General features: G+C 43.5%; 1 protein-coding gene across 1 annotated transcript in view; it reads right to left on the reverse strand.

The window, feature by feature from the left end:
* Positions 1-3,058: 3,058 nt before the first annotated feature.
* LOC135547452 (radixin-like) overlaps positions 3,059-24,200 on the reverse strand; it is a 35,155-nt gene continuing 14,013 nt past the window's right edge. The window contains exons 3-14 of the mRNA XM_064976479.1: positions 18,306-18,389; positions 11,437-11,655; positions 11,163-11,314; positions 10,899-10,982; positions 10,637-10,783; positions 10,175-10,271; positions 9,611-9,774; positions 8,535-8,665; positions 7,327-7,487; positions 5,612-5,704; positions 4,861-5,070; positions 3,059-3,942 (exon numbers count right to left, since the gene is read on the reverse strand). Coding sequence (XP_064832551.1) covers positions 3,778-3,942; positions 4,861-5,070; positions 5,612-5,704; positions 7,327-7,487; positions 8,535-8,665; positions 9,611-9,774; positions 10,175-10,271; positions 10,637-10,783; positions 10,899-10,982; positions 11,163-11,314; positions 11,437-11,655; positions 18,306-18,389 — 1,707 coding nt within the window. The 3' untranslated portion in view covers positions 3,059-3,777. The remainder of the gene's footprint in view (positions 3,943-4,860; positions 5,071-5,611; positions 5,705-7,326; positions 7,488-8,534; positions 8,666-9,610; positions 9,775-10,174; positions 10,272-10,636; positions 10,784-10,898; positions 10,983-11,162; positions 11,315-11,436; positions 11,656-18,305; positions 18,390-24,200) is intronic.

Consider the following 24,200-nt stretch of genomic DNA (forward strand, 5'->3'; position numbering starts at 1 on the left):
ACACTTAAGAAGCCTGTCATGTCAACATCGTTGTTTCAATAACAATGCTAGGCTTTACTGTAACTTTAAATGTCAAATCGAACCGGCCTAACTCAAATATTTCTTCTTTCTTCCCCCCCATAACCATTGTCATACTGAAAAGAATGTCAGAAGATGATGTGTACATACAGTGCCTTCGGAAGTACTCAGGCCACTTGACTTTTACCACATTTTGTTACAGCCTTATTATAAAACACACAATACCCCATAATGACAAAGCAAAAACAGGTTCTTAGAACATGTATAAAAAATGAAATACCTTACAGTGCTAGTCAAAAGGTTGGACACACCTACTCATTCAAGGGTTTTTCTTTATTTTTACTATGCTCTACATTGTAGAATAATAGTGAAGATATAAAAACCATGAAATAACATACGGAATCCTGTAGATAGCAAACAAAGTGTTAAACAATTCAAAATATATTTGAGATTCTTCAAAGTAGCCACCCTTTGCCTTGGTGACAGCTGTGCACACTCTTGGCATTCTCTCAAACAGCTTCATGAGGAAGTCACCTGGAATACATTTCAAATAACAGGTGTGCCTTGTTAAAAGTTAATTTGTGGAATTTCTTTCCTTCTTAATACAGTTGAGCCAATCAGTTGTGTTGTGACACGGTAGGAGTGGTACACAGAAGATGGTCTTTTACCAAATAAGGCTAAGTCCATATTATTGCAAGAACAGCTCAAATAAGCAAAGAGAAACAGTCCATCATTACTGGAAAGACATTAAGGTCAGACAATTCAGAACATTTCAAGAACTTTGAAAGTTTCTTCAAGTGAAGTCGCAAAAACCATGGCTCTCATGAGGACCACCGCAGGAAAAGAAGATCCAGAGTTACCTCTGCTGCAGAGGATAAGTTCATTAGAGTTATCAGCCTTAGAAATTGCAGCCCAAATAAATGCTTCAGAGTTCAAGTAACAGACACATCTCAATATCAACTGTTCAGATGAGACTGCATAAATCAGGCTTTCATGGTCGATTTGCTGAAGATACCACTACTAAATGACACCAATAATAAGAAGAAACTTGCTTGGGCCAAGAAACACGAGCAATGGGCATTAGACCGGTGGAAATTTGTCCTTTGGTCTGATGAGTCCAAATGTAAGATTTTTGGTTCCAACTGCCGTATCTTTGTAAGACGAAGAGTAGGTGAATGGATGATCTTTGCATCTGCGGTTCCCACCAGGAAGCATGGAGGAGGTGTTATGGTATGGGGGTGCTTTGCTGGTGACACTGTCAGTGATTTATTTAGAATTCAAGGCACACTTAACTAGCATGGCTACCTCAGCATTTTGCAGCGATTCACCATCCCATCTGGTTTACACTTAGTGGGACTATCATTTATTTTTCAACAGGACAATGACCCAATACACACCTCCAGACTGTGTAAGGGCTATTTGACCAAGAAGGAGAGTGATGGATTGCTGCATCAGATGACCTGGCCTCCACAATCACCCGACCTCAACCCAGTTGAGATGGATTGGGATGAGTTGGACCAGAGAGTGAAGGAAAAGCAGCCAACAAGTGCTTAGGGTATGTGGGAACTCCTTCAAGACTGTTGGAAAAGCATTCCTAATGAAGCTGGTTGAGAGAATGCCTTGATGACAGCTGAGCACACTCTTGGCAAAGGGTGGCTACATTGAAGAATTTCAAATATGAAGTATATTTTGATTTGTTGAACACTTTTTTAGTTACTACATGATTCCATAGGTGTTATTTCATAGTTTTAATGTCTTCACTATTATTCTACAATGTAGAAAATAGTAAAAATAAAGAAAAGTCCTTGAATGAGTAGGTGTGTCCAAACTTTTGACTGGTACTGTAAGTATTCAGACCCTTTGCCATGAGACTCAAAATTGAGCTCCGGTGCATCCTGTTGCCATTGATCATCCTTTAGATTTTTCTACAATTTGGAGTCCACCTGTGCTAAATTCAATTGAACGGACATGATTTGGAAAGGCACACACTTGCTTATATAAAAGGGCCCACAGTTGACAGTGCACGTCAGAGCAAAAACCAAGCCATGAGGCCGAAGGAATTGTCCGTAGAGCTCAGAGACAGGATAGTGTTGTGGCACAGATCTGTGGAAGGGTACCAAGTTTTTGCAGCATTGAAGATCCCCAAGAACACAGCGGCCTCCATCATTCCTAAATTAAAGAAATTTGGAACCACAAAGTCTCTGCATAGAAGAATGGGAGAAACTCCCAAAATACAGGTGTACCGAGCTTGTAGTGTCATACCCAAGAAGACTCAATGCTGTAAATCGCTGCCAAAGGTGCTTCGATAAAGTATATTTCAGTTGTTGTTTTTTTAAATAAATTAGCTAACCTGTTTTTGCTTCGTCATTATGGGGTACTGTTTGATGAGGGGAAAAAACAATTGAATACATTTTAGAATACGGCTATAATGTAACAAAATGTGAAACAAGTCAAGGGATCTGAATACTTTCCTGAAGGCACTGACATCTGAAATTTAAAATCAAACAGATGCTACATTTACTGTGGTGATAAAGTTGAATGAATAGCCTAGAATGTGTTGTCATCTTTCTACAACACTATATGAAAAGTAATATCTCTGGAAAGGTTACTACAACATTACATTTTTATTTTTTTAAATGTTTTTATCTAATGATTAATGGGTTCAAAGTTATAACTGAAGATGATAAAGGTTAGTAAAGTACATTATTGTACATCGATTGACATTAAGGATAAAACCATTGATATTTACAATTGAATACGTTTTTTTTCTTTCACCAGAAACAACACCAGTTGTAAATTCAAGGAGGTGGCTGACCTGATCCTTCCTTACATAAACTTGATTCAGAAAACCAACGTGGCTCGGGCGGTTTTGTGGTTCTTTTATTTTCCCCATTCTTACATGTCTGGAAGGTGATGAATCTGGAATGTTCAAAATTAACAGTTCCTCATATCACTCCATCCATATAATAATGCACTGCTGCCTCCCTCCAATTTGGTTTTACCTCGTTCAACCTGGGGATGAACACTGACTGACTGGAAATAAGAAACATACATGGAATCTTTATTGTGGACGAAAATAAATAAATGGTAAATGCTTCAATTGACGATAAACGACACAAAAGGTATAGGTCAGAACGGACAGATAAACGCTGTTGTCAAATTCTGGAGGAATTAAACCACTGGTTCAACATCAGCTGACCCATGACTAACTAGAGCACAGCTAACTCACCACAGTTAAATATGAAGCCGAAATTAAATGAGACAAATAAGGCTGTTTCGTTAAAAAAAGAAAACGATTAAAATTCTTAATCTAATGGCAAACAAATAAACGTAAGTTACGGTATTTAAAGCTTTTACATACAAGCTGGCCAGCGACACCCAAAAGTTCAACTGCAATTGTTCCCTCTCAATGAAAGCAAGATATCAACCAATTTCTCTATCCATTCTTACATCAGACATGCAAGCATTAAATGAGCCTTTGTTCATGGAGAAGTTCTCTTCGACAGTATGTTGCTTACCATTCCAGATTAGGAGAGTCCAGATGTGGTTAGGCAGAGCTCTAAGCATGGAGCAGTTTGATTGGCCATCCGCTAATGGGCAGAGCTTTGGCAAGGCATAGTTGGCGGGACATTGAATCCACACACCTCTGGCCTTTTTGCAAGTAGGGATTTGGAGGAATGGGAGGGGAACGGGCAGGTTTTGCTGTACACAAAAACGAGCCGTTGTCGTGGCAATGCAAGGGTGGGAGGGCGAGGTCTCTCACATGGACTCAAACTCGTCGATGCGCTGCTTGGTGTTTCCCTGGCGGATCTGACGCAGGGTCTTGTACTTGTCCCTCCCAGCCTTCACGTTCTCCGCATGTAGCATGTCATTCTGGGTCTTCTTGGTGTCGTCCCTCGCCTGGGCCAACTCTGAACTCAGAGCCTGACAGAGAGGGAGAGGGGAAGAGAGAGAACACTTCATTTTGATAGTTGCAGACCGGGTCTATAGTTCAAAAAATGATCTGCAAACTGTTGATCCATTAACCCAAACACTAGGCCTAACCATGACCCTACATGTTTTTGCAGTTGTTAGTTTGAGCTTCTAGGGGTCTATCCATCCTAATGGCATCTGCACACTCCTGGATTGCATCCTACCTGGCAGGTCACTACTACCAGGTGGCGTTGAGAGGATCTGTGTCTGCACCACATGCTCTCACTACTGGTGTCCCCGTGGGCTCGGTTCTAGGTGCTCATCCTCTTTTCACCAAGTTGTTTTTCTCTTTACATCATCACCATCCTCTTTTCACCAGGTCTCTCAACAGTCATATCCTCACATGGTCTTTCTGATCATTGCTATGCAGATGACACTCAACAACTCTTCTGCTTCCCTCCCTTCTGACACCCAGGTGGCAACACGCATCTCTGCCTGCCTGGCAGACATCTCAGCTTGGATGTCTGACCACCACCTCAAGCTCAACAAAACAGAGCTGCTCTATCTGAGAAAGGCCTGCCCACTCCATGACCTCTCCATCACGGTTGACAATTCCAGTGTCCCCTTCCCAGAGTGCAAAGAACCTTGGCGTGACCCTGGACAACAGCCTGTCGTTCTCTGCAAACATCAAAGCGGTGACACACCCCATGCAGGTTAATGCTCTTCAACATCCATAGAGTACAACCTTTTCTCACATAGGGGTAATTCCAGGAATTGAACCCACTATCTTGGCGTTGCAAGAGCCATGCTCTACCCACTGAGCTACAGAGGACCATTGTGATGCATTGTTGCCTCACCTAGCTATCTTAAGAGGAATGCACTGCTAAATGACTAAAATGTTAAATGTAAGTGAGGCCACGTCTTCATTACCTGCAGCTGTTCCTTGACGCGTTCGTTCTTCTGGGCCTCTGTGACACGTTCCTCCTCGCTGTGGTGGCTGGTGACCCCATCACTGTGCAGCTCGGTGCTACCCTCAGCATTCGTCTCATCCTGCTCATCGTGCTCTGGCGCCGGGGGTGATGACATCACAGACTTCAGCTCCTCTTTAGTCTTCTCCAGGTCCTCCTGGGCTGAGATGGCCTAGTGGGGAGGGGGAGGTTAATGTGCGAAATACTGTCACTTGGCGTTCAATAAAGTGCTTATCTATTGTATCGCACATAACTATCACACAGTATTGACACATTTCAATATTCTATTTGGATCCACAACAGGTAGAACAAACATTCTTGCTTTCACACACAAACTCACACACCAACACATTTTAAGATACATTTGCCAAAACACAGGGACATCTGTATTTAAAGGTAATGCACGTGTAGGGCCTGAGCAGGCCAGAGACTTGTAAAAAGCAGTAAAACATTCATGCACACAGTAACGGGTTAACATGCAAATAAAAAGGACAGACACACAATGAAAACAAATCCTCGCTCACAGTTTCAACCTCAGCTCCCACACATACACAAAACTTTTTGAAGTTATTTTAGGAAAGTTGTTATACGATTTGGTTTGAGGTCACACACCCCCACACATTTAGACACAGACACCATTATAATAATGCATTAGTTCAGTAAGCGCAGGGGGCATGTGGGGGTCAGAGAGAGGTAGAGGTGGTAACTGTTACTTTGTGTTGCCATTCTGTCGCTTCCTCTTCCTTTTTCCTTTTGGCCTCTTCAAGCAGAGCGATTTTGGCGGTGAATTCTCCTAGCTCAGCGGCCTGCGAGCGACAAGCACAAGGCACACTTCTGTCACACACACACACACACTCCAACACACTGGCCACCAGACTGCAAGAGTTGGCCTTGGCCCATTCTCCTCCACATTAAACTTAATGACCAACCAATATCAATATAAATTGACACGTGGTTCTGTGGTGAGTACTGTTAACATGTTATACCACCTATGGTATTCCAGGTAATATTTCAGAGGGAGAGAGGCTGGTAAGAGGATAGAAGTCCCCGCCATTTACACTTCAATCACACATATCTGTCAGCACTCTAAAAAGGTTACTGCCTCAGGGCCTTCCAACACAGCATCAAACCAAATACAGCAATGTTATTTCCCTACACATAAAGAGAAAGTTCACCCAAATTGCATTTAGGTTTCCTTACCCTGTAAGCAGTCTATGGACAAGGTGTTCCAGCAATTCATGCTTCGCTATTGTTTACCTGGCCACAAATCAAATGCATGTCCAAATCATCCATTTGCAACTTCATTGAGTTATACAATACATTTTTTTTAGGATGATTTGGACATGAAGTGCATGACTTGCATTGGAGTTGTGCCACAATGGCCAGAAACAGTGGCCAGGTAAACAAAACCAAAGCATGGGTTGCTGTCATACCTTTGCCATAAACTGCTCACAGGGTAAGGAAAGCAATATGTTATTTTGTCATTTGGGTGAACTATCCCTTTAAAACAATGACTCTCTCTAAATAAGACAATAGTCAGTCATTTGGAGCTGAAGCACAAAGTTGAGCTATGCGTTGGGCTTAGGCATGTCAAGTGAAAGACCAAGAAAAAAAAATACCATGAGGAATAACCAAATCACCTGTGGAATGCTAGTAAAACCATCCATAAAATCTAGTGTGACCAGAGGAGGTTTTTACAAAAGTCAGACTCACTTATTTACATACAACTGTATGTATTGACATGGTGATAATAGAGCAGGGACAGGGTTATTACAGTGATATGTCTAAGCAAAAATGCACCTCAGGGGTTTGTGGTATATGGCCAATATACTACGGTTAATGGCTGTTCTTATGCACGACGCAACGCAGAGTGCCTGCATACAACCCTAAGCAGTGGTATATTGGCCATATAGCACAAATCCGAGGTGCCTTATTGCTATTCTAAATTGGTTACCAATGTAATTACGGCAGTAAAAATAAATGCTGTCATACTTAGTTAAATGAAGGTTAAATAAATAAAAAATACCTGTGTTATTCCATCTGAAATAACACGGCTGTCAATCCATCAGCATTCAGGGCTCGAACCACCCAGTTTATAATTGTAGAATAGAGAATTTACAACTGTTTTAGTGTGATAATTGCACAATCCAGAGGAGATTGTTGATTTAGAGAATTACTGTATACCTGCCTACAGTAGGTATATTTACATGGTTAACTACACTTAGACCCATCCTTCCTTGACATAATCAATAAATAGAAAGCAGAGTAAGGTGTCTTATCATATTGTATTCACTAATCATATCATATAAGATAAGTGCATTTTTTTCAAGGAAGGAAGGAAGGAAGGAAGGAAAGTAGTATGCACTGAAAGTATGTCCAGTAAACGGGGCCCTGATCCAAAGCGTGGCCCAGTGATGTGATGTGTTACCAGTTGCTCCTGGTTCTTCATCTGGTCAGCAGCCTGTTTAACCAGCGCTGCTTTGGCCTCCTCTGCTGCTTGTTTCTCTTTTTCCAACCTCTCTGCCTCTTCCTTCGCTCTCTTCCTCTCCTGGTCCAACTCCAGGGCCCTGCGTGTCTGATCCTCCAGCTCTGTATGAGCGTACACAGAACGACACAGACAGACAAAGATACACACACAATTGACAACAATTTATGGCAAATATACTCCGATCTGAGCAAGAATCACACCCATCTTTCCTGATATACATTCACACATTAATCTATATATTTTAAGAAACAAGAGGAATACTCAAATAATCTCCAATGGAATGACAGTGTTTAAAGGCCTCATCTATATTATAAAATCAGATTTCTAGAGGCACCATAATGTCAGCACTACAGCCTCAATGGCTAATACTTGTCCATGACTTCACTCTATGCAAATACACCCCAGGCATGCTATGTCCTGTCCCAACAGAAAAGCTGTGGTGCAACAAGTCAAGGGCCAACAATAGAGAGAATGTTCCCGTAACATGATATAACAGCTGGCAGTGTCATCCTATGCCCATCTCTAACTGATATTCCATTCCTCACTCCTCCTGATAGGAGGCTCGGATGCAAATGTTGTAGCTGTGAACTTGTTCTGTGGTAATTGAGTGTCTGAACACCAGTTGTGTACTACAGTGGGTGTTAAGGCGTCAGCATGCTTCAGTTCGGCTGGTGCCTCAGCTAGCTGAACCGAATGAGTGTGCTCGCATACTCACTTAAAAGACCTTCCCTTGAAAAGCTATAAAAAGGCGTCCATTTTGAGATGACGTAGCCAGTATACACTTCCTAAAAATAGTCAGAATAAATCGAAAATAATTCAAGAAATCTGTCATTAATTTTGACATTTTTGACAAGGAGATCTTAGTAGTGCAATTTTACATCTGACTAAATTGTTTGGTGCCGGATTTTTTGTTTTCAGTGTGGCAGAACAGCTGGAAAAAAGGTCTAGAACGACCAAATGTCACAAAATAACGTCATAATATATACACAAAGTCTTGAGAATTGTTTTGGCTTGGAAGCACGCGGATTCCTTTAGTGTAACACCAAGGTGTTGCTTGCAAGGTTAACCTATGACATTTAAAAATAAGTGAGAGAATGCAAATCAGTAATTTTTCCTCTGATGTATCCTTAGCGTGTGTGTGTGTATACCTTTCTGGGCCTTTAGCGTCTGTTCCTCAATCTGTCTGAGTCTCTCGATCAGCTCATCCTTCTCTTTCTCCATCTTCTCCCTCTCTTTCTCTGCGTGCGCTCGTTTTTTCTTCTCGTTTTCTAGCTGGGCTCTGTAAAACAAAAGACTATGAACATGCCTGGGCTAATAATATATTCAAATTAATTAAACTAATTGTAGAATATATATCCCGGTTGACGGATATATATAAATAATATTCAATATCAAACTATATTTTTATATATAAAATATTATCATCACAAAATAGGTACAACATTCTAAGATGCTTTACAAAAAGACAAGACACACAAAAATGCACATAACAGTATTGGAAAAACTACTCAATTGTCATACTTGAGTAAAATTTTAAAAGTAAAAGCTATACATAAAATTCCTTATATTAAGCAAACCCGACGGCACAATTAAAAAATATATGTTTTTATGGACAGTCAAGGGCACACTCTAACACTCATACATGAATTACAAACACAGTATATACATTTGTGTTTAGTGAGTCTGCCAGATCAGAGGCAGTAGGGATGACAACGCGTTATATTGATAGGTGTGTGAATTGGACCATAATTCTGTTCTGTCTGAGCATTCGAAATATAACAAGGACCTTTTGGTTTCAGGGAAACTGTAGGGAGTAAAAAGTACATATTTTCTTTAGGAATGTAGTAAAGTAAAAGTAAAAAGTTGTGAAAAATATAAATAGTAAAGTACAGATACACCCCAAAACTATGTAAATTGTCCTTTAAAATATTTTTACACCACTACATACAGAGATATGTAGTCCAAGGCTGTATCTCAATAGCCTCTTTGGACCATCCTGATCTTCAGAGAGCAGCTGTCAGGATGGTAGATCAGACTTGTATCTCATTTTCATTTCTGTAATTCCCTGTATCCTCTCTTCTCCCCTCCTTTTGGGAATCAAGGAAATACAGAGATTTACCTTTTATGTGGTTCTAATGCAGACCAGACATATTTTAATACAATGCTGCCCCCTTCTGGTCAGAATCACAACCACATGTCTGCATGTGTTCGCCCAGTACTGTACCTCTCCATCTGTTTGTGGTGTTTCTCCTCCCGGGCCTGGGCCTTCATCTGCTGCACCTCGATGGTATCAGGCTTCCTCCTCCTCATGTACAGCTCGTGGTTCCCCATGCACAGCGCCAGGATACGCTTGTTAATCCGCAACCGTGGTGCGTAGAATACAAAATCCTGCAGTGAGAGGAGGAGGGGAGAAAATGGAAGAGGAGAGGAAGGGGTTAATTCAATTTACAGGTAATTTACAGACAGTGCAAGGTGGAGAACAGGGGTGGACAACTCTACCCCAATATTATTATTATATTTTCTCATTGTTTATTGTGTTGTATTATTTCCTCCCACTGTCCCCTGCCTTCCCGGGTAGACGGGTCCCCTGCCTTCCCGGGTAGACGGGTCCCCTGCCTTCCCGGGTAGACGGGTCCCCTGCCTTCCCGGGTAGACGGGTCCCCTGCCTTCCCGGGTAGACGGGTCCCCTGCCTTCCCGGGTAGACGGGTCCCCTGCCTTCCCGGGTAGACGGGTCCCCTGCCTTCCCGGGTAGACGGGTCCCCTGCCTTCCCGGGTAGACGGACTTACTGGGGATTTCTTGTCGATGGGTTTGATGACAAACTTCTTGTCGTTGAAGGAGATGTTTCTGATCTCACTCCAGGGGAAGCCAATCTTTGGTGTCAACCTGGGGTGGAGGGAAGGGAAAACACAGACTGTCTCAACACTATGCTAGTACAGTAATATGCAATAGGAAGATAACTACCTATCCACAGTACATTACTTGTTACGTTTATTTCTTATTCTTATCCGTATTTCTTTAAACTGCATTGTTGGTTAGGGGCTCGCAAGTAAGTATTTCACTGTAAGGTCTACCTACACCTGTTGTATTTGGCGCATGTGACTAATAACTTTTGATTTGATGTCAGAGTAGTACAAAATGAAACTAGAGGTCCCATTCATGGCCAGCAGAGGGCAATAGTGTCATGGAGTATATCAAATAAATAAGTGGACAAATAATTATTCCACATTGTATAAGTCAGTATTGCGTACTTGTCCTCATGTTCGTAGATATTGAGTCCCAGTGCATCCACACCAAGCCACAACTCGGTTCCCTTCTTGTTCTTGATCTCAAAGTAGTTGACTCCATACATTTCCAGGTCCTGGGCTATCTTCAGATACTCCATCACAGAGTCCTCTCTATGTACACAAACACACATTAGAAAGTTATAACTTGTGTAGAGGAGAAAGTGTGATACAAACACCCTCATACAAAGCCACACACACAGACAGAGACCCTCATACACAGACCTACCTGAGCATGCCTGTGTGTTCCTCATGCCAGGTCTGTATTCTGTCCTCCCACTGCTCCTTAGTCAACTTGTGCTGCTCCAGCACTCTGCAGAACACACACAGGGTTATTCAAACAGAGCCACAGTAGAGGCCTGGCATCAAAAGACCAAACAGATTTATTGTCAGGGAGTTAAACCACTTTACTAAAGAACAGCTCATTTAAGAAAGAACACACTCCCTCTGACGGGCCAGAGAGGGAACAGAGGAATGGATATGGAGTACAGACCTCTGTGGCAGCAGGCGGTCGGAGGTGAGGTAACCAGGCTTGTGGACGTCTCTGCTGTAGTCTCCATACTTGGCCTGGACAGAGTAGGAGGCCAGCAACACGGCTGTCTCTGGAGGACAGTAGTTCTCATCGTTCAGGATGGCCTCCTTCACCTGGAATGGGCAGGGAACACACACACGCTTGTTTGAATACTTTGTTTGGATCTGCAATGTACATTGTGAGTACAAAGGACACACTGTAGAACTGTGTGTGTGCAAGCGCGCGTGTGTGTTACCTGCAGGAAGAAGAGTCTCTGCGTAATCTCCTGGATGAGTTCCTCAGACACGTCCTCAGGGAAGAACTTGGCTCTGAACTTAAACTGCAGAGGGTTCTCCTTCTTCACATCCTGCTGTGTCACCTTCTTATTGAGTTTGAGCCACGTGCTGTAACCTTTACTGTCTGTGTACTGCAGGCCAAAGAACCACACCTCCCGGAGGCCCACTGTCTTCACCACCTGAAAACACAAAATGCATCAATGATTAGCAGGCTATCTATAGGTGCGTTGGGGTGGGTTGTGTGTGTGAGGTTGAGGGTGGTCTTCTCTGTGGGGATGTTTGGAATGGGGCCGAGGTATTCAAGCAATGTTGAACTTTGTTTGGCCAGGCCAAGTTGGCAATATGGCTAACAAGAAGGAGCCAGGGGCAACAAACCCAGAGTAATCATTAAAATCAAATCTTATTGGGTCACATGCACATATTTAGCAGATGTTATTGCGGGTGTAGCGAGATGCTTGTGTTTCTAGCTCCAACAGTGCAGTAGTATCTAACAATTCACAACACACAAAACTAAAATGTAAAAGAATGGAATTAGGAAATATTAGGATGAGCAATGTCGGAGTGGTATTGACTAAAATACAGTAGAATATAATACAGTCTATACACATATGAGATGAGTAAAGCAGCATGTAAAACATTATTAAAAAGTGACTAGTGATCCATTATTAAAGTGGCCAGGGATTCCATGTCTTTAGGGCAGCAGCCTCTAAGGTGCAGGGTTGAGAAAACGGGTGGTAGGCGGCTAGTTATGGCTATTTAAGAGTCCGATGGCCTTGAGATTGAAAAACGTCTTCTAGCTCTCAGTCCCAGCTTTGATGCACCTGTACTGACCTCGCCTTCTGGGTGGTAGCGGAGTGAACGGGCCGTTGCTCGGGTGGTTGATGTCACAGGATGGCCAAAAAGATCATCAAGGATATCGGGTGGTGTAGGTGTCCTGGAGGGCAGGCAGTGTGCCCCCAGTGATGCGTTGGGCAGACCGCACCACCCTCTGGAGAGCACTGTGGTTGCGGGCGGAGCAGTTGCTGTACCAGGCGGTGATGCAGCCCAACAGGATGCTCTCAATTGTGCCTCTTCAAAGGTTTGAAGGTCTTAGGGGCCAAGCCAAATGTCTTCAGCCTCCTGAGGTTGAAGAGGCGCTGTTGCGCCTTCTCCACCGCACTGTCTGTGTGGGTGGACCATTTCAGTTTGTCAGTGATGTGTATGCCGAGGAACTTGAAACTCCACTGCGGTTCCGGCGATGTGGATGGGGCGTGCTCCCTCTGCTGTTTCCTGAAGTGCACGATCATCTCCTTTGTTTTGTTGACGAAGAGGGAGAGGTTATTTTCCTGGCACCACTCCGCCAGAGCCCTCACCTCCTCCCTGTAGGCCGTCTCGTCATTGTTGGTAATCAGGCCTACTACTGTAGTGTCGTCTGCAAACTTGATGATTGAGTTGGAGGCGTGCGTGGCCACGTAGTCATGGGTGAATAGGGAGTACAGGAGAGGGCTGAGCACGCACCCTTGTGGGGCCCCTGTGTTGAGGATCAGTGAAGTGGAGGTGTTGTTTCCTACCTTCACCACCTAGGGGTGGCCTGTCAGGAAGTCCAGGACTCAGTTGCACAACTGGATGTACAGTTGTAATGTGGTGCTTGCTGGTGTATTGTACTGTATTTGTTGTGTAATGTGATTGTGTGGAGGATCGCAATGTATTTTTAGTGGGGTGGAGTTGGGGGCTGCTCAATCTGAGAAGATGTTGTAGAGTCCATTTAACAGCATAAACAGACCGCATGAATGCCGGCTGTCCCATCTTCAGTTCGTTCCACCCACACAGTGTATTCGGAAAGTATTCAGACCACTTGGCTTTTTCCACATTTGTTATGTTACAGCCTTACTCTAAAATTTATTAAATTGTTAATTTTTTCTCAAATCTACACACAATACCCCATAACGGCAAGGCAAAAACAAGTTTTTAGAAATGTTTTCAAATTTATTAAAAAATATAAAAAACTGAAATATCACATTTACATAAGTTCAGACCCTTTACTCGGTACTTTCTGTACTTTGCTCCGTTCATCTTTCCCTCGATCCTGACTAGTCTCCCAGTCCCTGCCACTGAAAAACATCCCCACAGCATGATGCTGCCACCACCATGCTTGACCATAGGGATGGTGCCAGGTGACACTTGCATTCAGGCTAAAGAGTTAAATCTTGGTTCCATCAGACCAGAGACTCTGGTTTCTCATGGTCTGAGTCTCCTTTAGGTGCCTTTTGGGAAACTCCAAATCGGGCTGTCATGTGCTTTTTACTGAGGAGTGGCTTCAATCTGGCCACTAACATAAAAGGCCTGATTGGTGGAGTTTCTCAGAGATGGTGGTCTTTCTGGAAGGTTCTCTCATCTCCACAGAGGAACACCTGGAGCTCTGTCAGAGTGACCATCAGGTTCTTGGTCACCTCCCTGACCAAGGCCCTTCTCCTCCGATTGCTCAGTTTGGCGTGTAATCCAGCTCTAGGAAGAGTCTTGGTGGTTCCACTTCTTAAATTTAAGAATGATGGAGACCACTGGGGACCTTTAATGCTGGTACTCTTCCCCAGATTTGCGCCTCGACACAATCCTGTCTCGGAGTTACACCGACAATTCCTTCAACCTCATGGCTTGGTTTTTGCTCTGACATACACTGTCAGCTATTGGACCTTATATTAGACAGGTGTGTACCTTTCCAAATCATCAATTTCGAGTCGCATAGCAAAGGGTCCGAATACTTCTGTAAAAGTTTAGTTTTAATACATTTGCAAACATTTCTGAAACCTGTTTTCACTTTGTCATTATGGGGTATCGTGTGTAGATTGATGAAGGATTTATTTAATCCATTTTAGAATAAGACTGGAACTTAACAAAATGTGAAAATGTCAAAGGGTCAGAATACCTTCCGAAAGCACTCTCTCAACAAATGGATCCAAAATTACAGAAGTGGATGAGTATGTGAAGTAGCTATGTGAATAATAATAATAATATTGATGCATATCACCATGATGCCTATTTTTGTGCGATAGGAGAAAAAAAGTCATATTCAATATGTTATCATTGACGTCATGAAATTAGCAAATGAGTCTTTATTGTGCTCATCTTACTATAATTCAGAAATGCAAATACACACACACACACAGCTCTGTGTACATACTCTCTCTCAAAAAGAGTCTCTACACTGGGCCAACTGTTGATCCTAGTCTGACGTCAGGTGTCGTCCGTATCTAAGCACACATGCACACACTGCTCCTGTCTTTGTATTTATAACACACACTGAGGCTCTGACAGACAGAAAGCCTGACTCACCGGATCTCTGGCTCTCTGTGTATTTGTCAGGCACCATGGAAACCAGCTGTCCAACTGACTGAAGCAGGCCCGATGTGCTCCATCTGCAGCGAACAGCAGTTGGTGGAGGTGTTTAACTATACCTGTGGGGACCAGCAGTCCCCACAAGAATAGTAAACAAACTAAAATTTGACCAACTGGTAACATTTTGTTAGGTCAAATGCTATTTCTAGGGGGCTTAGGTTAAGGTAGAATTGATGTTAGAATTAGGTTTGGGGGAAAAGGATTTTGAATGGTTATAAATTGTTAAACAAGTGTGTGTGTGTCTGCGCGCACGTGCAGGCGTGTTGTAGTGAGCATGACCGAGTGTGCATGCGAGAGTAAGTTAAGGTCAATGGAGTCCAATGACTGAGTGGCAACACACACTCTGATGAGCTGTGAGGGGAACCAGCAGAGCCCAGTCAACAGAAGAGGATTCCTGTTGAGTCAGAGCTGGGCTCCATTCCAACACTACAGAATGAACTAGTCGCATTGGGGAGAATTGTCAGACAATCTTTGGAGTGGAGCTGCAAATGACCACTCCACTCCACAAATTTCTTGTTAACAAAGTAGTTTGGCAAGTCGGTTAGGGCATCTACTTTGTGCATGACACAAGTCGTTTCTCCAACAATTGTTTACAGACAGATTATTTCACTGTATCACAATTCCAGTGGGTCAGAAGTTTACATACACTAAGTCGACTGTGTCTTTAAACAGCTTGGAAAATTCCAGAAAATGATGTCATGGCTTTAGAAGCTTCTGTTAGGCATAATGAGTAATTTGACATAATTTGAGTCAATTGGAGATGTACCTGTGGATGTATTTCAAGGCCTACCTTCAAACTCACTGCCTCTCTGCTTGACATCATGGGAACATCTAAAGAAATCAGCCAGGACCTAAAAAAAAAAAATGGTAGACCTCCGCAAGTCTGGTTCATCCTTGGGAGCAATTTCCAAACGTCTGAAAGTACCACGTTCAACAATAGTACACAAGTATAAATACCATGGGACCACGCAGCCGTAATACCGCTTAGGAAGGAACGTACTTGGGTGCAAAAAGTGCAAATTAATCCCAGAACAAAGGACCTAATAATAAGAATAAGCTGGAGGAAACAGGTATCTATATCCAAAAAAAAAAGTATCTATATCCATAGTAAAATGAGTCCTATATCGACATAACCTGAAAGGCCACTCAGCAAGTAAGACAACATCATGCTGTGGTGGTGCTTGCTGCAGGAGGGACTGGTGCACTTCACAAAATAGATGACATCATGATGAAAGGAAAATTACACACTGCACACTGCCTTAACCCATCTGGACAAGAGGAATACCTATGTGAGAATGCTGTTCATCGACTACAGCTCAGCATTTAACACCATAGTACCCTCCAAACTCGTCATCAAGCTCGAGACCCTGGGTCTCGACCCCGCCCTGTGCAACTGGGTACTGGACTTCCTGACGGGCCGCCCCAGGTGGTGAGGGTAGGTAACAACATCTCCACCCAGCTGATCCTCAACACTGGGTCCCCACAAGGGTGCGTTCTGAGCCCTCTCCTGTACTCCCTGTTCACACACGACTGCGTGGCCACGCACGCCTCCAACTCAATCATCAAGTTTGCGGACGACACAACAGTGGTAGGCTTGATTACCAACAACGACGAGACGGCCTACAGGGAGGAGGTGAGGGCCCTCGGAGTGTGGTGTCAGGAAAATAACCTCACACTCAACGTCAACAAAACTAAGGAGATGATTGTGGACTTCAGGAAACAGCAGAGGGAACACCCCCCTATCCACATCGTACACATCACAGACAAACTGAATTGGTCCACCCACACAGACAGCATCGTGAAGAAGGCGCAGCAGCACCTCTTCAATCTCAGGAGGCTGAAGGAATTCGGCTTGTCACCAAAAGCACTTGGTTCTAAAGATGCACAATCGAGAGCATCCTGTAGGGCTGTATCACCACCTGGTATGGCAACTGCTCCGCCCACAACCGTAAGGCTCTCCAGAGGGTAGTGAGGTCTGCACAACGCATCACCGGGTGCAAACTACCTGCCCTCCAGGACACCTACACCACCCGATGTCATAGGAAGGCCATAAAGATCATCCAGGACAACAACCACCCGAGCCACTGCCTGTTCACCCCGCTATCATCCAGAAGGCGAGGTCAGTACAGGTGCATCAAAGCTGGGGACCGAGAGACTGAAAAACAGCTTCTATCTCAAGGCCATCAGACTGTTAAACAGCAACCACTAACATTGAGTGGCTGCTGCCAACACACTGACTCAACTCCAGCCACTTTAATAATGGGAATTGATGTAAAATATATCACTAGCCACTTTAAACAATGCTACTTAATATAATGTTTACATACCCTACATCTGTATACGTATATACTGTACTCTATATCATCTACTGCATCTTTATGTAATACATGTATCACTAGCCACTTTAAACTATGCCACTTTGTTTACATACTCATCTCATATGTATATACTGTACTCGATACCATCTACTGCATCTTGCCTATGCCACTCTGTACCATCACTCATTCATATATCTTTATGTACATATTCTTTATCCCTTTCCACTTGTGTGTATAAGGTAGTAGTTTTGGAATTGTTAGCTAGATTACTCGTTGGTTATTAATGCATTGTCGGAAGTAGAAGCACAAGCATTTCGCTACACTCGCATTAACATCTGCTAACTATGTGTATGTGACAAATAAAATTTTATTTGATTTTTATGTGTATATATTGAAGCAACATCTCAAGACATCATTCAGGAAGTTGAAGCTTGATTGCAAATGGGTCTTCCAAATGAACAATGACCCCAAGCATACTTCCAAAGTTGTGACAAAATCGCTTAAGGACAACGAAGTCAAGGTATTGGAGTGGCCATCACAAAGCCCTGACCTCCATCCTATAGAAAATGTATGGGCAGAACTGAAAAAGCTTGTGTGAGTAAGGAGGCCTACAAACCTGACTCAATTACACCAGCTCTGTCAGGAGGAATGCGCCAAAATTCATCCAACTTATTATGGGAAGCTTGTGGAAGTTCAACAATTTAAAGGCAATACACTCAATTAGTATTTGGTAGCATGTAAACTTCTGACCCACTGGGTATGTGATGAAAGCTGAAATAAATAATTCTCTCTACTATTATTCTGACATTCACAAAATCAAGTGGTGATCTTAACCGACCTAAGATAGAATTTTTACTAGGATTAAATGTCAAGAATTGTTAAAAACTGAGTTTAAATGTATTTGGCTAAGGTGTATTTAAACTTCAGACTTCAACTGTACATATCTACCCCAATTACCTCGTACTCCTGCATATATATATATTTTTTTTCACACACACAGGCTAGACCAGTTCAGCTCCCAGCCTTGTTGACACTCAGCAGTGTGTGTTTGTTGTACGTTAACCCCATGCTTACCTGGACATAAAGTTAGTCTGTAAGTGAGGCAGTGAGCATGAGAGCTGAATAAAAACCATGCTTACCTGGTCAAAGAGCTGTTTGCCGGTGGTGTTGGGCTGGATGGCAAACTCCAGCTCTGCATCCATGGTGGTGACCCGCACATTGATCTATACACAGACACACGTTAACTTACGTTTATACAAGTATGCGTCACAAAGCCCACGTGGCAGGCTGCTCCCCCCTCTATCAGTCTACTCAGCTGCACCCCGTCCCCTTTATCTCACAGCTGGAGAGAAGAGAACACATATTGTTAATGTATACAGCAGCCACTGAACCCAGTACACTGCATGGGACACATCGCTGCATGGGAATTAGAGAGAGGGAGCCAGGAGCTAAAGCCTAATGTGTGTTCACATGGATGTTGGATTTAATCAGACTGCTGAAGATGTGAGGGAGAGTGTGTGGTCCACTGCTTATCATTCTTCTAGAAATATCCCTATCCTCTTGTAGGACATCTACACACACATTGTCATTTCCTAATTTGGGTCAACTACCCCTTTAAGTTGAGCAACGATGTAGCCAAGAGGGCTGTGCCACAAACATGAAGACGAAATCTCTCTCTCACACACACACACACCACACCCGATAGCAGTGATTTGGCACCAGAATAGCAGCAGCAGCCATTTGTCTGTGCCATTTAGTGCATGAATGAGTAAACATTACTTGTACAGAAACAGAACTCCATGGGTTTGAATTATTCACCGCTTTAAAAAGTAAATCCTCTGTGCCTGAAGAACTTGAGGAGGAGTGAATATTGCAGTGTCGTTCTGTTCTAGGAGCTGAGAGGTGGGCCAAAGACGGAGACGGAAAAGGGAAGAAACTAAATATTACAGATTTGCACCAGGGGCAATAAACAATCAAATGCAATCCAGGACATCATAAGTATGTTATGTCATCGCCTCAGATAAAAGTCATACGACCTTTTACCCATTAATGAAAACACACGCCATCTTCATCCCACCTACGGAACACAGAGGCCTCAGAACAACTGCAACAAGTCTCGTACCCAAACATCAAGACACATTTAGCCCATCAAAACTATATGGGTCATTTGTAGCTTCAGTCCAAATATGTGGCCATCCATCTCCCTTCCAGTCAGTGTGTAAGAACTTCCCTCGCTACAGTGTGTGTGTGTGTGTGTGTGTGTGACTGCAGCAAGTCAGGCCCAGCCAGACGTACAGTATCAGCCAGCCAACAGTAAAATACTGAGCAGCTAGGCAAGAAGCTGTGTCCTGATAAAACCCCAATGAGGAGGAGAGGCTGGCATGGAGAGGAGAGGCTGACAGAAGAGGAGGAGAGGCTGGCCTCTAGCAATAAGAAGGGTGACAGAGGGAGTCTATATCCCAGTGCATAGTTAGCTGACTCAGCTGACAGCACTTGCCTGGGGATATACAGTACAGTAGCACCAACAGAGAGGAAGCCGGGGACAATACACTAGCAGTGAGAAGTATACACGCTGAAATAGATGCTTGAAGAGCATGCACACATTTAGAGCAGTGTGCACAAGCAGAGGATGGGCCTCATGAGTGTGCACTTGGAAAGAGGATCTATCAGGAGTGTGCACAAGGAGAGAGGCTATATTAGGAACACGCATGAGGAGAGGATTTTTAAGTTAAGAACAAATTCTTATATACAATGACAGCCTAACCCAGACAACGCTGGGTCAATTATGTGTCGCCCTATGGGACTCCCAAGTACGGTCAGTTGTGATACAACCTGGAATCGAACCAGGGTCTATAGCGACGCCTCGAGCACTGAGATGCAGTGCCTTAGATCTTTTTGGGGCTTCCGAGTGGCGCAGCAGTCTATCAGAAGCGTGCACGAGGAGAGGATCTATCAGGAGCGTGCATGAGGAGAGGATCTATCAGGAGTGTGCACGAGGATCTATCAGGAGCGTGCACAAGGATCTATCAGGAGCATGCACAAGGATCTATCAGGAGCATGCACGAGGAGTGGATCTATCAGGAGTGTGCACGAGGAGTGGATCTATCAGGAGCATGCACAAGGATCTATCAGAAGCGTGCACGAGGAGTGGATCTATCAGGAGTGTGCACGAGGAGTGGATCTATCAGGAGCATGCACGAGGAGAGGATCTATCAGGAGCATGCACGAGGAGAGGATCTATCAGGAGCATGCACGAGGAGAGGATCTATCAGGAGCATGCACGAGTAGAGGATCTATCAGGAGCATGCACAAGGAGAGGATCTATCAGGAGCATGCACAAGGAGAGGATCTATCAGGAGCATGCAAGCAGTGGTGTAAAGTACTTAAGTAAAAATACTCCATAAGTAGTTTTTGTTGGGGTATCTGTTCTTTGCTATTTATATTTTTTACAACTTTTACTTCACTACATCCTGAAAGAAAATTATGTACTTTTTACTCCATACATCTTCCCTGACACCCAAAAGTACTCGTTACATTTTGAATGCTTAGCAAGACAGGAAAAGTGTCTACTTCACACACTTATCAGGAAAACATCCCTAGTCATCCCTACTGCATCGGATCTGGTGGAGTCACTAAACACATGCTTCGTATGTAAATTAAGTCGGAGTGTTGGAGCGTGCCTCTGGCTAGCTGTAAAAAAAAGCAAATGGTGTGGTCTGGTTTGCTTAATATAAGGAATTTACTCCTACCTAAATGTACAAATTATCTCGACTAACCTGTACCTCCGCACATTGACTTGGTACCGGTACCCCCTGTATATAGCCTCAATATTGTTCTTTTATTGTGTTAATTTTTATTCATTTTTTACTTTAGTTTATTTAGCAAATACTTTAACTCAATTTTCTTAAAACTGCTTTGTTGGTGGCCTCCCGAGTGGCCGTGACTGGGAGTCCAGCATTGTCTGGAGTAGGGGACGGTTTGGCTCATCACACTCTAGCGACTCCTTGTGGCAGACTGGGCGCCTGCATGCTGAATTCGGATGTCAGTTGGACCATGTTACCTCCAACACATTGGTGCAGCTGGCTTCCGGGTTAAGCGGGCAGGTGTTAAGAAGCACGATTTGGTGGGTCATATTTCAGAGGAAGCATGACTCGACCTTTGCCTCTCCCGAGTCCGTTGGGGAGTTGCAGCGATGAGACAAGAACGCAACGAAATTGTGGAGGAAAAGGGGGTAAATTACATTGTTGGTTAAGGGGCTTGTAAGTAAGCTTTTCACGGTAAGGTCTACACCGGTTGTATTCGGCGCATGTGACAAATCAAATTTGATTTATACTTTTACTTTTGGTATTTAAGTATATTTTAGCAATTACATTTACTTTTGATACATTTAAAACTAAATACTTTCAGACTTTTACTCAAGTATGATTTTTTCTGGGTGACTTTCACTTGAGTCGTTTTCTATTAAGGTATCTTTACTTTTACTCAAGTATGACAATTGGGTACTTTTTCCACCACTGAGTGCACGAGGAGAGAGGATCTATCAGGAGCGTGCACAAGGAGAGAGGACCTATCAAATCAAATTTTATTTGTCACATACACATGGTTAGCAGATGTTAATGCGAGTGTAGCGAAATTCTTGTGCTTCTAGTTCCAACCATGCAGTAATATCTAACAAGTAATCTAACCTAAGAATTTCACAACTACCTTACACACATGTGTAAAGGAATGAATAAGAATATGTACATAAAAATATATGAATGAGCGATGGCCGAATGGCATAGGCAAGATGCAGTAGATGGTATAGAGTACAGTATATACATATGAGATGAGTAATGTAGGGTATGTAAACATTATATGAAGTGGCATTGTTTAAAGTGGCTAGTGATACATTTATTACATCAATTTTTTCATTATTAAAGTGGCTAGAGATGAGTCAGTACGGTGGCAGCAGCCACTCAATGTTAGTGGTTGCTGTTTAACAGTCTGATGGCCTTGAGATAGAAGCGGTTTTTCAGTCTCTCTGTCCCAGCTTTGATGCACTTGTACTGACCTCACCTCCTGGATGATAGCAGGGTGAACAGGCAGCTGCTCGGGTGGTTGTTGTCCTTGATGATCTTTTTTGTTCTTCCTGTGACATCAGGTGGTGTAGGTGCGGCAGGGTGGCCTAGTGGTTAGAGCGGTGGACTAGTAACCGGAAGGTTGCAAGTTCAAATCCCTGAGCTGACAAGGTACAAATCTGTCGTTCTGCCCCTGACCAGGCAGTTAACTCACTGTTCCTAGGCTGTCATTGAAAATAAGAATTTGTTCTTAACTGACTTGCCTAGTTAAATAAAGGTCAAATAAATTAAAAACATTTAAAAGTGCAGGTAGTTTGCCCCTGGTGATGCGTTGTGCAGACCTCACTACCCACTGGAGTGCCTTAGGGCTGGGTGGAGCAGTTGCCGTGATACAGCCCGACAAGATGCTCTCGATTGTGCATCTGTAAAAGTTTGTGAGTGTTTTTGGTGAAGAGGCACAGGACTTATGTTAGTGCTCACCTTGTCTTCTCCATTCAAGCTTTTTCCGGATGCCCCAAACAATCGGAAAGGGGATTCATCAAAGAAAATGACTTTACCCCAGTCCTCAGCAGTCCAATCCATGTACCTTTTTCAGAAAATCAGTCTGTCCCTTCTTTGCTGCCCTTCGCCTCACTGTGCGTGCAGATGCACTCACACCTGCCTGCTGCCAGCTCTGTACTGGTGGTGCCCCGATCCCGCAGCTGAATCAACTTTAGGAGACGGTCCTGACGCCTGCTGGAGCCTGAAGCCTTCTTCACAACAATTGACAATCTTACTAGCAGCAATATCCTTGCCTGTGAAGCCCTTTTTGTGCGAAGCAATGATGACGGCACGTGTTTCCTTGCAGGTAACCATGGTTGACAGAGGAAGAACAATGATTCCAAGCACACCCTCCTTTTGAAGCTTCCAACATGTTATTCAAACTCAATCAGCATGACAGAGTGATCTCCAGCTTTGTCCTCGTCAACACTCACACCTGTGTCAACGAGAGAATCACTGACATGGATGTCAGCTGGTCCTTTTGTGGCCGGGCTGAAATGCAGTGGAATTTATTTATTTATTTTTTTTGGGGGGGGGGTTCAGTTCATTTGCATGGCAAAGAGGGACTTTGCAATTAATTGCAATTCATCTGATCATTCATCAAAACACTCTGGAGTATATGCAAATTGCCATCATACAAACTGAGGCAGCAGACTTTATGAAAATTTATATTTGTGTCATTCTCAAAACTTTTGGCCATGACTGTATATAGAGCTAGATAGAGCTCCTGGGGCCCAGTCAGTACATCAAGTAATACACACACACACCTGCAGTCACAGACAAAGGAAGGAGCTCTCAGTATCACCAGAGAACTAAATAGAAAACACACTCTCTTTCTCAGACCATACCACTGTCTTCAACAGTACACACACACACGTCAGTGTTGTGCTAGCTGTGGGTCCATCATCTGATGGTCTGAAGCTGGACTGAGACTGGTCAGAGAGAAAAGCCTCTTAACACAATCACAGGTAAACCTTGTTCATGTACAGACTCCTGTCTGGAAGAGACCAAAACTGGGTTCAGATGTACTGTACGCATAGTGTGTGTGTGTGTGTGTGTGTGTGTGTGTGTGTGTGTGTGTGTGTGTGTGTGTGTGTGTGTGTGTGTGTGTGTGTTTCACTGGTGGGCAACAACGTGGCAGACACCTTGAGGGATGGTTTAATGGAAATGTTTAAAAACCTGCCCCACACCACTAAACAGGGATTTAAAACACTGACGGGGGCACAGAAAACTATTTATGTAGGATTAACCTCTTAGGCTGGGAGATGAATAACACTGCATCATTAACACGATGGACCACAATGACACTGAGGAGTTCTGACATTGGAGCTACAGGACCTCAAATCTTGCACGTAGACCACTTTTTCCACTACAGCACAGTGGTCCAATTGAACACGACAGTGCCCCAAAAGGTGTGTATTGTATACATAGAATTAT

The sequence above is a fragment of the Oncorhynchus masou genome, chromosome 10 (assembly GCF_036934945.1).
Source record: "Oncorhynchus masou masou isolate Uvic2021 chromosome 10, UVic_Omas_1.1, whole genome shotgun sequence".
NCBI classification, from domain to species: domain Eukaryota; kingdom Metazoa; phylum Chordata; class Actinopteri; order Salmoniformes; family Salmonidae; genus Oncorhynchus; species Oncorhynchus masou.